A 13,567-nucleotide genomic window follows, 5' to 3' on the forward strand; every position below is an offset into this window, starting at 1 on the left:
AGCCACCGCATCAGTGACCTGCTCCCTTGAGTCAAGACAGATAGTCATATGACACAAGGGAATGCGGTCACCGCTGCGGCCATTGATTGTCTGTCAGCGGCGTCAAACAGGGAGTTTACATCCAGGGAGCTCAGAGGAGCAGCAAAGGCTGTGGAGCGAAGAACCAAGCGCTAGGAAGCAGGGAAGAATGTTTCCCTTTGGAGATCTGGCTAGGAGGGATCCCCTTTCGCAAATATGCACAAACACCTTTGAAGCCGAAGAGGCATTTACCCAGATATTTTAGATATAAAAGAGATGACAATAATAAGTCAAATTAAATTTACTTACTGTCCATGTATAAATCTCTCCCAGTGCAGAAATACTGTGAAGAACTATAGTTTGCTCTTGAGAAGAATGTGTAGTGCATAGAGACTCCAGCAATGCCATTACATGATTTCTGAGCATTTCATATCAGGGAACTGATCTGCTATCTATTATAAAATACAGTCACATATTTAGTGCTTACATTACACTACAATTTTAGGATCCGATCCCTTCCCCTGCTTCTCCAGAAGGTCTTCTTGCTTGAGTTTAGGTTTTTCAGTCCTTGTGTGCCACACCCAGATCTGTGATGACAAGAAGCATATGATATTAGTGGCAGGTATTAATGTGACCTCATGAACTTAATGTCTTATTATGATAGAGCATAAATAGGTAAGAACTTTGTTAAAAGGGTTCTCCGGGAATTATTTAAAACCGCTGCCAGTAACCTGTCCGAAAATGTGAGCAGGGCTGATGACCACCACTTGCAGAGCAGGCCTCACTACACTGTATATTGCTGTACAATAGATGGTAATGATGTGATCCTGTCTATGATGCCATGATGACTGAGCAGCTTAACAGGAAAACTCACCAATATGTAGTATATGCAAGTGCCAAGTACCCCCCTCATCCCCCAGGCAGCTCTGCAAGTGGAGGCAACCAGTGTTGCTCACATTCAAGGATAGGTTGCTGGCAGCTATTTTAAATAACTCCCAGAGAACCCCTCTAATATGGTTTGGAAGAAACTCCCCACTAAATCATTCCTAGTGTCAGATGGCACTAGCAAGTTGTCCAACAGAACTGTGTGCATCCTACTGCGACTATGATGAAGGCACTCATTAGTACTGTAGGATGTGGGAACGGTAAAAAAATGAAGTCACAGTACAGCGCTGCAGGAAGAACGAGCTGGATCAAACAATTAGTGGCACTGTCCGGAGCAGGAGAGGAAAGTTCTCGTCAGATCTAAGGTCCGATGAAGACTGGAGGTCTGATGAAAAATGTTTTTCTTAATTTCCACCTCTAAAACCTAGGTGTGCCTTATGGTCCTGTACATCTTATGGTGTGTGAAATATGGTAATTATATTGGAAACAAAATTATTTAACTGTAAGTATAGTTCGAACAAAAACAAAAAATAAAAAATTTGAAAACCTGATGCAATTTTCTGCTAAAAGCGTGGTCTCACTTCTTGTTCATTTAGAGTTTTTTTTTCTGCGTTTTCGTTTTGCGCTCCCTGCCTTCCCAGAGCCATAACTTTTTTTTGGTCTGCTCACATAGCCATATGAGGGCTTGTTTTTGTCGGCCAAGCACAGTAGTAGTGCAACTTAAAGGGATTGGCCACCTTGTTCCAAAACTGCAGTATAGCATTCTATGCAGCGGTGTACACAAATCTCATAGGTCCCCATAGCTTAATTTAGTATGCCTCACACAGTTTTCCAGTACATGTGCATCAAACACGCCCAGGCAATGCAGAATGCAAAGCGCAATGCCTCAGATTTCTTTTTTTTTTTTTATCAGATTATTTTATTCCCAATTTCTTTCAATGTACAGTCGTGGCCAAAAGTTTTGAGAATTACATAAATATTGGAAATTGGAAAAGTTGCTGCTTAAGTTTTTATAATAGCAATTTGCATATACTCCAGAATGTTATTAAGAGTGATCAGATGAATTGCATAGTCCTTCTTTGCCATGAAAATTAACTTAATCCCCAAAAAACCTTTCCACTGCATTTCATTGCTGTCATTAAAGGACCTGCTGAGATCATTTCAGTAATTGTCTTGTTAACTCAGGTGAGAATGTTGACGAGCACAAGGCTGGAGATCATTATGTCAGGCTGATTGGGTTAAAATGGCAGACTTGACATGTTAAAAGGAGGGTGATGCTTGAAATCATTGTTCTTCCATTGTTAACCATGGTGACCTGCAAAGAAACGCGTGCAGCCATCATTGCGTTGCATAAAAATGGCTTCACAGGCAAGGATATTGTGGCTACTAAGATTGCACCTCAATCAACAATTTATAGGATCATCAAGAACTTCAAGGAAAGAGGTTCAATTCTTGTTAAGAAGGCTTCAGGGCGTCCAAGAAAGTCCAGCAAGCGCCAGGATCGTCTCCTAAAGAGGATTCAGCTGCGGGATCGGAGTGCCACCAGTGCAGAGCTTGCTCAGGAATGGCAGCAGGCAGGTGTGAGCGCATCTGCACGCACAGTGAGGTGAAGACTTTTGGAAGATGGCCTGGTGTCAAGAAGGGCAGCAAAGAAGCCACTTCTCTAAAAAAAAAACCATCAGGGACAGATTGATCTTCTGCAGAAAGTATAGTGAATGGACTGCTGAGGACTGGGGCAAAGTCATATTCTCCGATGAAGCCTCTTTCCGATTGTTTGGGGCATCTAGAAAAAGGCTTGTCCGGAGAAGAAAAGGTGAGCGCTACCATCAGTCCTGTGTCATTCCAACAGTAAAGCATCCTGAGACCATTCATGTGTGGGGTTGCTTCTCATCCAAGGGAGTGGGCTCACTCACAATTTTGCCCAAAAACACAGCCATGAATAAAGAATGGTACCAAAACACCCTCCAACAGCAACTTCTTCCAACAATCCAACAACAGTTTGGTGAAGAACGATGCATTTTCCAGCACGATGGAGCACCGTGCCATAAGGCAAAAGTGATAACTAAGTGGCTCGGGGACCAAAACATTGACATTTTGGGTCCATGGCCTGGAAACTCCCCAGATCTTAATCCCATTGAGAACTTGTGGTCAATCCTCAAGAGGCGGGTGGACAAACAAAAACCCACTAATTCTGACAAACTCCAAGAAGTGATTATGAAAGAATGGGTTGCTATCAGTCAGGAATTGGCCCAGAAGTTGATTGAGAGCATGCCCAGTCGAATTGCAGAGGTCCTGAAAAAGAAGGGCCAACACTGCAAATACTGACTCTTTGCATAAATGTCATGTAATTGTCGATAAAAGCCTTTGAAACGTATGAAGTGCGTGTAATTATATGTCACTACATCACAGAAACAACTGAAACAAAGATCTAAAAGCAGTTTAGCAGCAAACTTTGTGAAAACTAATATTTTTGTCATTCTCAAAACTTTTGGCCACGACTGTACATAGAAAAAAAGAACAACTTATCAGAGGATAAAGGAATGGGTACATACAATCCCATTGGACATGTAAAAGATTATCAGGACATTTTCATAGCTCCCATCCATCTTTCAATACTAAAAGTACATGATATAGAGAAACTGTAATACATATTAATATTACATAAACCAACCCTACCCCCCCCCCCCCATCCAGCGATGAGACGGGCCCGGCTCCATTAATATAGGTATAATGCGTCAGAGCACTGAGAAAGATATTGCCGACACTCTACATGTGAGTTCCATACCCATTCTTTCCAAGATAAATTATTCGCTAAGCTTCCCAGCACCGGGTCACCCACCATAGTTCTCCATCCCAATTCCGGTCTAGTGTATGCATGTTCCAAAATCACACGTATCTCTGAGGCCACTCCTCCCAACCCAGCCGAAAGATCCATAAGCCAAGCTATATCGCTGTGGTCTTGTACGCTACCCATTTGTCCCAGATTTTGGTAAAATTGGCCAAGCATTGTCTTTTTTTTCCAGGAGAACCAGCTTATATTCTGATTCCTCACTAGCCAGATATCATGTAGATCCAGCTCCCGTGGTACATTGGCAAAATTAGTGTGTCTATCGGCACCCGACCCGGCCCTCCCATCCTGTCCAAATTTGCAGATGGACAAGTATTAAAGTCACCTACTATTAAAATGGGACATGGAGGGAGCTCCTCAACATAGACCATTAACTCTTTCAACACTTCGCCACTATAGGGGGGAGGGATATATACCGCAACTAGGACAAAGGAAGAGTGGTAATATTTACAATGCAGGCACACATATCTACCCACAGGATCTATACAAGACAAGTGACATATAAATGGTAGAAATCTATGCACAAGAACACTCACCCCCCTGGAATGCGTTGAGAGTGTGGAGTGATAAGAGTGGTCCACCCATGCAACAAGTGAGTAGAGGTGGGAATCAGGTGTTTCTCTGACAGACAAATCACAGCAGGTCGATAATGCTGCAGCGTCAAGAATAACGCAGTACGTTTTGCTGCCTCTCCCAATCCCCTAACATTCCATCCTACTATTTTAAGTTTATCAGCCATAGTTTGCATGGTAGTAAGTCATGTCAGGAGAAATATCTCTGGAACTCTGGTGCTCCGACTGCCCTCCCCCCGAAACCAAATTATTAATGTACCCATCTCACCGCTGGTCCCACCCAATCCCCAACCCACCATAAACAAAAAAACATTGTGAACATAAATTCATTTTTCAAAAATGCGTTCCATACAAAATGTAACCTAAAAATTTTGAATAAAGCAGTAAACAAAGTTGCTTCTCTAACCTGCCTCCTATACATTATAGTCTGCAGCATACAATAGTTAAAGGGAAACTGTCATCAACTTTATGCTGACTTTACTGAGGGCAGCATAAAATAGTGACAGAAAAGCTGATTTCAGCGGTGTGTCACTCATGAGCTAAAAGTAAGTGGTTGCTGAGAACCAGCATCATAATCATTGCAGTCCAGGCCTTGAAAAACTGGATTTTTGTACTCACCGTAAAGTCCTTTTCTCGTAGGATGCATTGGGGGACACAGCACCATGGGTATATGCCCAGCTGCCACTAGGAGGCTGACACAAGAAGGAAAAAAGTGTTGGCTCCTCCCATCTGGGCTATACTATCTGCACATGAAGGAGCAAACTAGTAGGTAAAAAAGCAGTAGGAGCACAACTGAAAAAGATGAGAAGCCAACAATTCCTAAACCAGATAGGACCAACAATAAAAAAAAACCCCGGAGAATCCGGAAGGCTATAACTCAAAACAATCCAAAGAGGGTGGGATCTGTGTCCCCCAACGCATCCTACGAGAAAAGGATTTTACGGCGAGTACAAAAATCCAGTTTTCGGTAATGGCATTGGGGGACACAGGACCATGGGACGTCCTAAAGCAGTCCACGAGGGAGGGCAGAAACAGCCATGTGAAGCATCTAACTCACAGCTGCTTGCAAAACCCTGCGACCTTGACTGACATCAGCAGAGGCCAAGGAGTGGATGTGGTAAAACTTCGAAAACGTATGGACAGAGGCCCAGGTGGTTGCCTTGCACACCTGGGAAGCCGAGGCCTGATGTCGAACCGCCCAAGAAGCCCCGACCGCCCTAGTGGAGTGAGCGGTCAACCGAAAGGGAGGAACACTACCCTTTGCCTCATAGGCCTCCTTGACAGCCGACCGAATCCAACGGGATATGGTGGCCTTGGAAGCTTGCAGGCCCTTACGAGGGCCCTCAGGGACTACAAAGAGGGAGTCAGACTGGCGGAAGGTAGAGGCGAAGCGCCCTAACAACATCCAAACGGTGGAGAGAACGCTCTATAGGATGAGAGGGGTTAGGGCAGAGGGATGGAATTACAATTTCCTCATTAATGTGGAATGAGGACATCACCTTAGGGAGAAAGGAAGGGACCGGAACGCAGAACCACCTTGTCCTGATGGAACACCAGTTCAGAGACTCTGCAGATGAAGGCAATCGCCACAAGAAAGGCGACCTTAAAAAAAAGGAAGGAAAGAGAGATATCCTTCAAGGGCTCAAAGGGAGATGCCTGAAGAGCGTCAAGGACAAGGTTCAAGTCCCACGGTTCCACAGGAGAACGAAAAGGCGGAACATGGTGAAAACCCCCCTGGAGAAAGGTTCTCACTTGGCGGTGAAGAGAACGGACAGGGCCGAAATCTGACCCTTAAGAGAGGCCAGCCGAAGACCCTTGTCCAAACCAGCCTGGAGGAAAGACAAGATTCTGGCAAAAGAGAGGTAGAGAGGGTGAAACTGACCAGCTTCACACCAGGAAAAATAAGCCCTCCAGGTACGGCAATACATTTTGGATGATTGGGGCTTGCGTGCGTGGAACATAGTTTGAATAACAGACTCAGAGAGACCGCGGAACCTCAGGACCACGGCTTCAACAGCCACGCCTTTAAACGCAGCCGAGGTAAACTTGGGTGGAGTAGCGGACCTTGGAAAAGGAGGTTAGGACGTAGTGGAAGCCGCCACAGAGCGTCAGCGAGCTGAAACAGAAGATGACCCTCACGCTTCTGGTGCAGTCGACTTTTTTGTCCAAGCGGGAGGAGAAGTCCTGAAAAGAAAGAAAATTTTTGGACCGCGAAGCCGCCAAGGGAAGGCGATGGCGGGCGGGAGCTTTTTTCTCCCGTGGCTTCGGAAATAAGTTTCCACAAGCATTTCTCAAATAATTTTTCGCCCTGAAAAGGGAGAGAGATGAGCAGCTTTTTAGAGCCCGCATCTGCCACCCATGTACGGAGCGCCAGACCGTATGGCGGATGGCCACAGAATTAGCAGCCGCCATGCTAGATTGGCGAGCCGATTCCAGGGAGGTATCACATAGGTACCGGGATGCCTGGAGAAGCTAAGAGGGAAGAACAGAAACCTCCCCTTGAGAAGAATCCGGCAGGGACCGGATGAGCAGCTTGGACCAGACCACACAGGCTTTAGCGACCCAAGCGGCGGCAAAAGCAGGCTGAACAGCGGAGCCTGCTGCCACAAAAACGGACTTCGCCAAAGAATCAATCCGCTTATCAGCGGGATCCGACAGGGAAGCCTTGGCGTCGAGATCCGGGTAGTTAGGAAAAACACGGAACGGCAGAAGGACACAGATTCCTGAGTAGAGGAGGGGGGACCGTCTTGCTCTCGGAGAGCGTCTCTAACTGCCTTAACAAGGTCCTGCATGGCTGCAGACAATGTTGAACTCTGCTCTGCGCTGAATCGGAGTCAGAGGTGTCCCTAGTAACGGAGTTAGATTGTGGGGAAGGCAAGGCCTTATTGCATCGGAAGCACATATAATGAACAGCTACCCCACAATAGGCACCCGGGTTTGGGGGTCTTCTCTGGTGCTGTGTCCCAAGATGCGCTGCAGCAGCTAAGGAAGGTCATTGGTTGGAACACGATGGAGTGTCTTCCTCTTCAAAAGCAGCAGAAGATACCGCCCTTCTTCAGAAAAGCCAGCGCTTAGCCGGGATAGGAGCTTCGCCTGCCTCAGAAGGCCCCTCCCGATGTGAGGAGGAGGAGCCGGGCCAAAGCCCGGGAAGGAAGAGGGGCGAGACAAGGGAGTGGCCTAGCAGGCCTAAAAGCCTGGGGACTAAATTAGAGAAAAAAGGCCGTGGCGGAGCTCCGGCCATCGCGGGAGAACGGAAGGGAGCGCCTGCGTCCCCCCACCCCACCCCCAACGGGGAAAAGGTTGCTGACCACAGTGGGGGAGACACGACACCCCAGGGAACAGAACCGGGCCCTGGAAAGCCATGGGTCCGACCAGCAGGCTGGAGAAAAATTAGGCCTATTCCCGGCATAAGGGGACTAAGGTATTTGTGGCCACCCGTACTACCGCATGAACGGTCCCTTAAAGTGCCCCCGCTTGTCCTCCAGGGACAGAATAGACGCCCTGGCCAAGAGGTGGGAAGGGATCCAGCCAGGAGGGGGTTACAGTACTTACCCTCTGTCGTCTTCAGGTGCCGCAGGGTCACCCCATCAGCAGACTCAACACGGGACCCGTGGGAATGCTGGCAAGCCACTGCACAGGCAGTAATGGGGACTGGGTGACCGGCAAGGAACCGAAGAAGAGCGCCTGCAAGGGGTGCAACTAAAGTGGCAGCCCACGATGGAGCACCCACCTGCAGCAGGTGAAAAACCTGCAGAAGGGAGAAAAACATCAAGATGAAAAATAAAATAACAAACAAAAAAGCAGGTCATGTCTGCCTTCCATGGACACTAGAAAAAAAAATGGTTTGCTCCTGCCTGTGCAGATGGTATAGCCTAGATGGGAGGAGACAACACTTTTTTCCTTCTAGTGTCAGCCTCCTAGTGGCAGCTGGGCATATACCCATGGTGCTGTGACCCCCAATGCCATTCACGAGAAAGAGTCAAATAGACTTAAGAAGAGTCATGGTTATTTATAATCTCCTGTCCTCTCACCCATCTGCTGATAATTGGCAGTTCTCTCCTAGACAGAAAGGAAGAAAACTAGGTAGAAGACCTGTTAATCATCAGCAGGTGGGCAGGGAGAGCAGGAATTCATGAATAACCATGACTCTTCTCCGGTCGCCGTGACACTTTTCCAGGCCTAGTTTGCAACTTATAAATGACAGACCGCTAAAAAAAATCAACTCATCTGTCTCTACTTTATTCTGCCGTTAGTATGGGCAGCATAAAGTTGATCACAGGTTCCCTCCCCTTTCGCTACCAGCGCCGTACATGACACCCGCTCGCTCGTGCAGCGGGCGTCATGGCCGGCAAGTCTCTGCTGTTTCAAACAGTAGAGACCTGCAGCATATTACCGCAACTGGCAATTATGCTGATCGCAGTGATTAAATGCTTTAGATGCGGTGATCAAGTGAGATCACGGCACCTGAACGCGCAAAAACCCGGATTTAGTATTGAAGCCCCGGCCAATCGGGACTTCAGAACATGCGCTGAATGCTCTGAATCTCTATGAAGAAATTCAGAGCATTAATGCTGCAATTCTTATTTTGGCCACCAGATGGCAGGCCAACATAAGAAATGAGCAAAATGCTAAGAAATTGTCATTTTTTTAATCACTTATAGGTCAAAATGAAAAATTCAAAAACATAGTTTATAAGATCATTTATGAGCCTTAAAATAATGATAAAAATAAAAAAATAAAAATAAAATATATATAAAAAAAATATATAAAAGTTTCAATCACCCCCCCCCTTTCCGTATAATTTAAATAAAAATACCTAAATAACAATAAATATAAACGTCCTGGGTATCACCACTACTGAAAACACCCATAATATAAAAAAAAATATTAAAAAATCCAATACGGCGAATCGCGCAATGGAAAAAAGGGTCAAAATAGCTAATTTGCCATTTTTTTCATTGGTTCTCTTACCCAAAAAAATGAAATAAAATGTGATCCAAAAGTCATGCGCACTCCAAAATGGTATCAATAAAAACTATAAATTGTCCCGCAAAAAGTGAGCTAAACAGCTCAGTAGACATAAGTATAAAAAAGTTATGGGGGTCAGAATATGATTAATATTGTAAAAAAAAAAAAAAAAATCTCAAAGTTTAAATTAAATTTTTACACATATAAAAACATATACATATGCAGCATCGTTGTAATCGTACTGACCCAGAGAATGAAGGGCATGGGTCAGTTTTGCCGTAAACAAAACGCAGTGGGAACAAAACCCGCAAAACGGTGGTGGAATTGAATTTTTTTTCCAATTCCCGCTACATTATATGCAATAATTTATGGTGGTATTAGAAAGTACAACTTGTCCCGCAAAAAATAAGCCCTCATAGAACTATGTGACTGGAAATATAAAAAGGTTATGGTTCACGGAAAATAGGGAAGAAAAATAAAAACGCAAAAAATCTCTGGTATCCTAAGGGTTAAGCAGATCTTGCACTATATATAGTTATGGCCTGAATGGACTAAGGCAAATATATATTCTAGCAAAAGTATCCTATCTCTTGTGAACCAGTAATAAGCATTGGTACAGTTCTATCATAAATATAATATTACAAAGATAAACGACAGTGATAAGGCAATAGAAAAAATTGAAAAACAAAAGCAATATATTGCACTTATAAGGCACGACCCTCGACCCGGGCAGGATCCACCAGAGTCCCAGGAACTTGTAGGATACATATTCATCCAGTGTTCGCTGAAGCTTTAAGAGAGGGTTCATTGGTTTCCACTGCGCCGCATCCATCGGAGTTTCAAATATGCAGACTTCTCCACGCGCCACCACTCGCAGCTTGGCCGGATACAACATAGAATAGGGAATCTGTAAGTCCCGAAGACGGCGTTTCACATCCTGGAACTTCACTCTTCTGCGCTGAACCTCAGCAGAAAAATGGCTTTCTTGAGAATATCATCTCTGTCCCTGAAGTGCAGTAACTTCATCAAGATTGGACGAGGGGGGCCCCGGTGGCGGAGCACGGAATGGCACCCTATGTGCTCTTTCAATGGCAAACACTTGTGATAGAGTCCTTGCCAAATTTAAGGGTCACCCAATCTGCAAAAACACCAATGGATCAGGTCCCTCAGCCTTATCAGGGACCACAATCACCCTGAGATTATTTCTGCGTGACCTATTTTCTAGGTAGTCCGTTTTAGACATCAGTAAAGACACATTATGAATAATTCTGCAGAGATCTCTCTTCACTGGGGGGTAGCTGATCCTCAATAGTGCTCAATCTGTCTTCCACCTCTTTGATCCTCTTATTCACCTGCCATTTTCCTGTAAGCTGCCCATTTTTGTATTAAGAAAATGTAGTGAGCTGCTGCAATGTTTCACCACAATAAAGATATCCTTGATAGTGGGCTCATCTCCAGGAGAAACAGAGTTCTCCAACTCCATGGGTGTAGCTGGTGCCTCAGATGGTGGGGCGCCTTCCTGCATATCTTGCCCCCCCCTGTTACTTGTGGTCGAGGCCATATTTGCCTGTTCAGCACTTCCAGTAGATGCTGGTATGGGTTCCCCTAAGGGATGTATAGTAGTGTGGACCGTTGGGATCAGAGGGGGCACAGAATAAAAACGGGCATATCTACCCAGGCGGTCCGTGACCTCCGCAGCCCGCACCTCCGCCGTGGCGCCATCTTGCCTCGGAGTTGCTGGAGTCCCGACCTCTCTTTGCTCCCTCTCCTTCTTGCCTGTGCGTGTCATTTCAGCGCCGAAGGGAGCCGCACAGTATGGGGAAGCCACCCGGGGTCCGTACAGATAAGCAGTGACTTTACACAGTGGTGCTTGAGAGTTTGTTAACCATAGTAACATAGTATATAAGGCCGAAAAAATACATCTGTCCATCCATTTCGGCCTGTTATCCTGCAAGTTGATCCAGATGAAGGCAAAAATAAAATAAAAAATGAGGTTGAAGCCAATTTTCCCCACTTAGGCTCCATTCACACGTCCGTGGTTTGTTGCGGAACCGCAAATTGCGGATCCGCAACACACCCGCCCGGCACCCCTATAGAAATGCCTATTCTTGTCCGCAAGCTGCGGACAAGAATAGGACATGTTCTATCTTTTGCGGAGCACCCGTCCCGCAAAATTGCGGAACGGATGCGGACCCATTTGCGGACGTGTGAATGGAGCCTTAAGGGGGAAAAAATTCCTTCCCGACTCAAATCAGGCAATCAGAATATCTCCCTGGATCAACGACCCCTCTTTAGTAGCTATAGCCTGTAATATTATTACACTCCAGAAATACATCCAGGCCCCTCTTGAATTCCTTTATTGTACTCACCATCACCACCTCCTCAGGCAGAGAGTTCCATAGTCTCACTGCTCTTACCGTAAAGAATCCTTTTCTATGTTTGTGTACAAACCTTCTTTCCTCCAGACGCAGAGGATGTCCCCTCGTCACAGTCCTGGGGAATAAATAGATGATGGGAGAGATCTCTGTACTGACCCCTGATAAATTTATACATAGTTTATAGATCTCCCCTCAGTCTTTTTTTTAAACTGAATAACCCTAATTTTGATAATCTTTCAGAGTACTGTAGTCCACCCATTCCAGTTATTACTTTAGTTGCCTTCCTCTGAACCCTCTCCAGCTCTGCTATGTCTGCTTTGTTCGCAGGAGCCCAGAACTGTACACAGCACTCCATGTGTGGTCTGACTAGTGATTTGTAAAGTGGTAGGACTATGTTCTCATCACGGGCATCTATGCCCCTTCTGATGAAACCCATTATCTTATTGGCCTTGGCAGCAGCTGCCTGACCCTGGTTTCTACAGCTTAGTTTACTGTTTATTAAAATTCCTCAGTCCTTTTCCATGTCAGTGTTAGGGTGGGTTCACACTAGCGTTATGGAGTCCGTTATGTTTGAAATCTCTTTTTATTAGATAAGCAAATAAAATAAACAATCATCATGTCGCATGTAGCGCAGTACAGCGTATGTCACATCACATCAAGTCTAGTCATAGATCGTCAAAGGCAATGCCTAACAATACAGGTTAGGGTGTGACAACCACTTTTCTAGGGCTAAGGGCCCTTGAAATGATTGATCTTACAATGCGTCTGGGTAACGTTCATCACATAACACAACAGTAAGAGGGAGGGGAAGAAGGGAAATAACAGACCCAACAATGTGTCAACCCAAAGCGGCATTTACATTCTGCTCAGGAATAGCTATAAAGGCATTATTGTTTACAATGTCAAAGGCATGGTATAGCATATCCGAACCCAATCGCCAGCAATGATCAGATTGAAGACGAAAGGAAAGAAAAGGGGGGGAGGTGGAAGGGGTATTGTCTAGCTATTGTAAGGGGTGGCCATCTACCTGCATTTCTAATCAGATTCCCACAGTTGGGAATTGAGAAGGTTTGATCTATAATCTAGCCATGGTTGCCAAACCTGCAGAAATCTATTTCTGCTATGGTAAGTCCAGCCTATCAGCTCCTCCATCTGACATATTTGATGAACCCTGTTGCGCCACATCTTCAGTGTTGGTGGATCAACTGCTCTCCATTTAACTGGAATTAAAAGCTTTGCAGCCATAAGTAAGTGAGTAGCCAGATTATTTTTCCCGGGGCGAAAGTTGGGGGTTGGCATCCAGAGTAGTACTAACTGAGCTGAAAGCTTTAGGGTCAATGTACAGATCCTGTTAATGGCAGATTCTACATCTGCCCAGAAGGATTTGATGGCATGGCAAGACCACCAGATATGGGATATGGAACCTGTGGCAGCCGAACATCTCCAGCAGAGATCCGTGGATAGCAGATGTATTTTAAAGAGGTACTCAGGGGTTCTATACCATCGCATCGCTGTTTTAACAGAATTTTCCTGGATTTTAATGCACTTGGAAAAACCGTGCGAGGATTTTTGAATCCAATTACTTTCAGCATTATTAAATTCAAGTTGGAGCTCTCTTCCCCACTCAGCGACCCATGGTGGTATGCTAGAGTCTCTCGCTTTTAGAATCTGTCTATAAATGAGGGTAGTACATTTATGGGGTAGGTGTGGGAGTAATACATAGTTCTCTAACCATGACGGGTCAGGCAATGGAATATACTTAGATGACATAAATTGTTTACAGGTATTCTCAAAGTCATTAATTTGGATAAAGTCTTTACCAAGAGCAGGTTCACCCGAGAGGGCAGTATAGAAGTTGGATGAGGGCTGTATCCCCTTCATGTCTCCTAATCTGTGAT

The 13,567-nt window shown here is 45.3% G+C and overlaps 1 protein-coding gene across 1 annotated transcript in view; it reads right to left on the reverse strand.

Annotated features, from left to right (window-relative positions):
- Positions 1–280: 280 nt before the first annotated feature.
- The window catches only part of B3GAT3 (beta-1,3-glucuronyltransferase 3), a 79,768-nt gene continuing 66,481 nt past the window's right edge, over positions 281–13,567 (reverse strand). Inside the window, exon 7 of the mRNA XM_040409728.1 lies at positions 281–605. Within this exon, the coding sequence (XP_040265662.1) occupies positions 507–605 (99 nt within the window). The 3' untranslated portion in view covers positions 281–506. The remainder of the gene's footprint in view (positions 606–13,567) is intronic.

This window comes from Bufo bufo, chromosome 10, assembly GCF_905171765.1.
Source record: "Bufo bufo chromosome 10, aBufBuf1.1, whole genome shotgun sequence".
Taxonomy (NCBI): domain Eukaryota; kingdom Metazoa; phylum Chordata; class Amphibia; order Anura; family Bufonidae; genus Bufo; species Bufo bufo.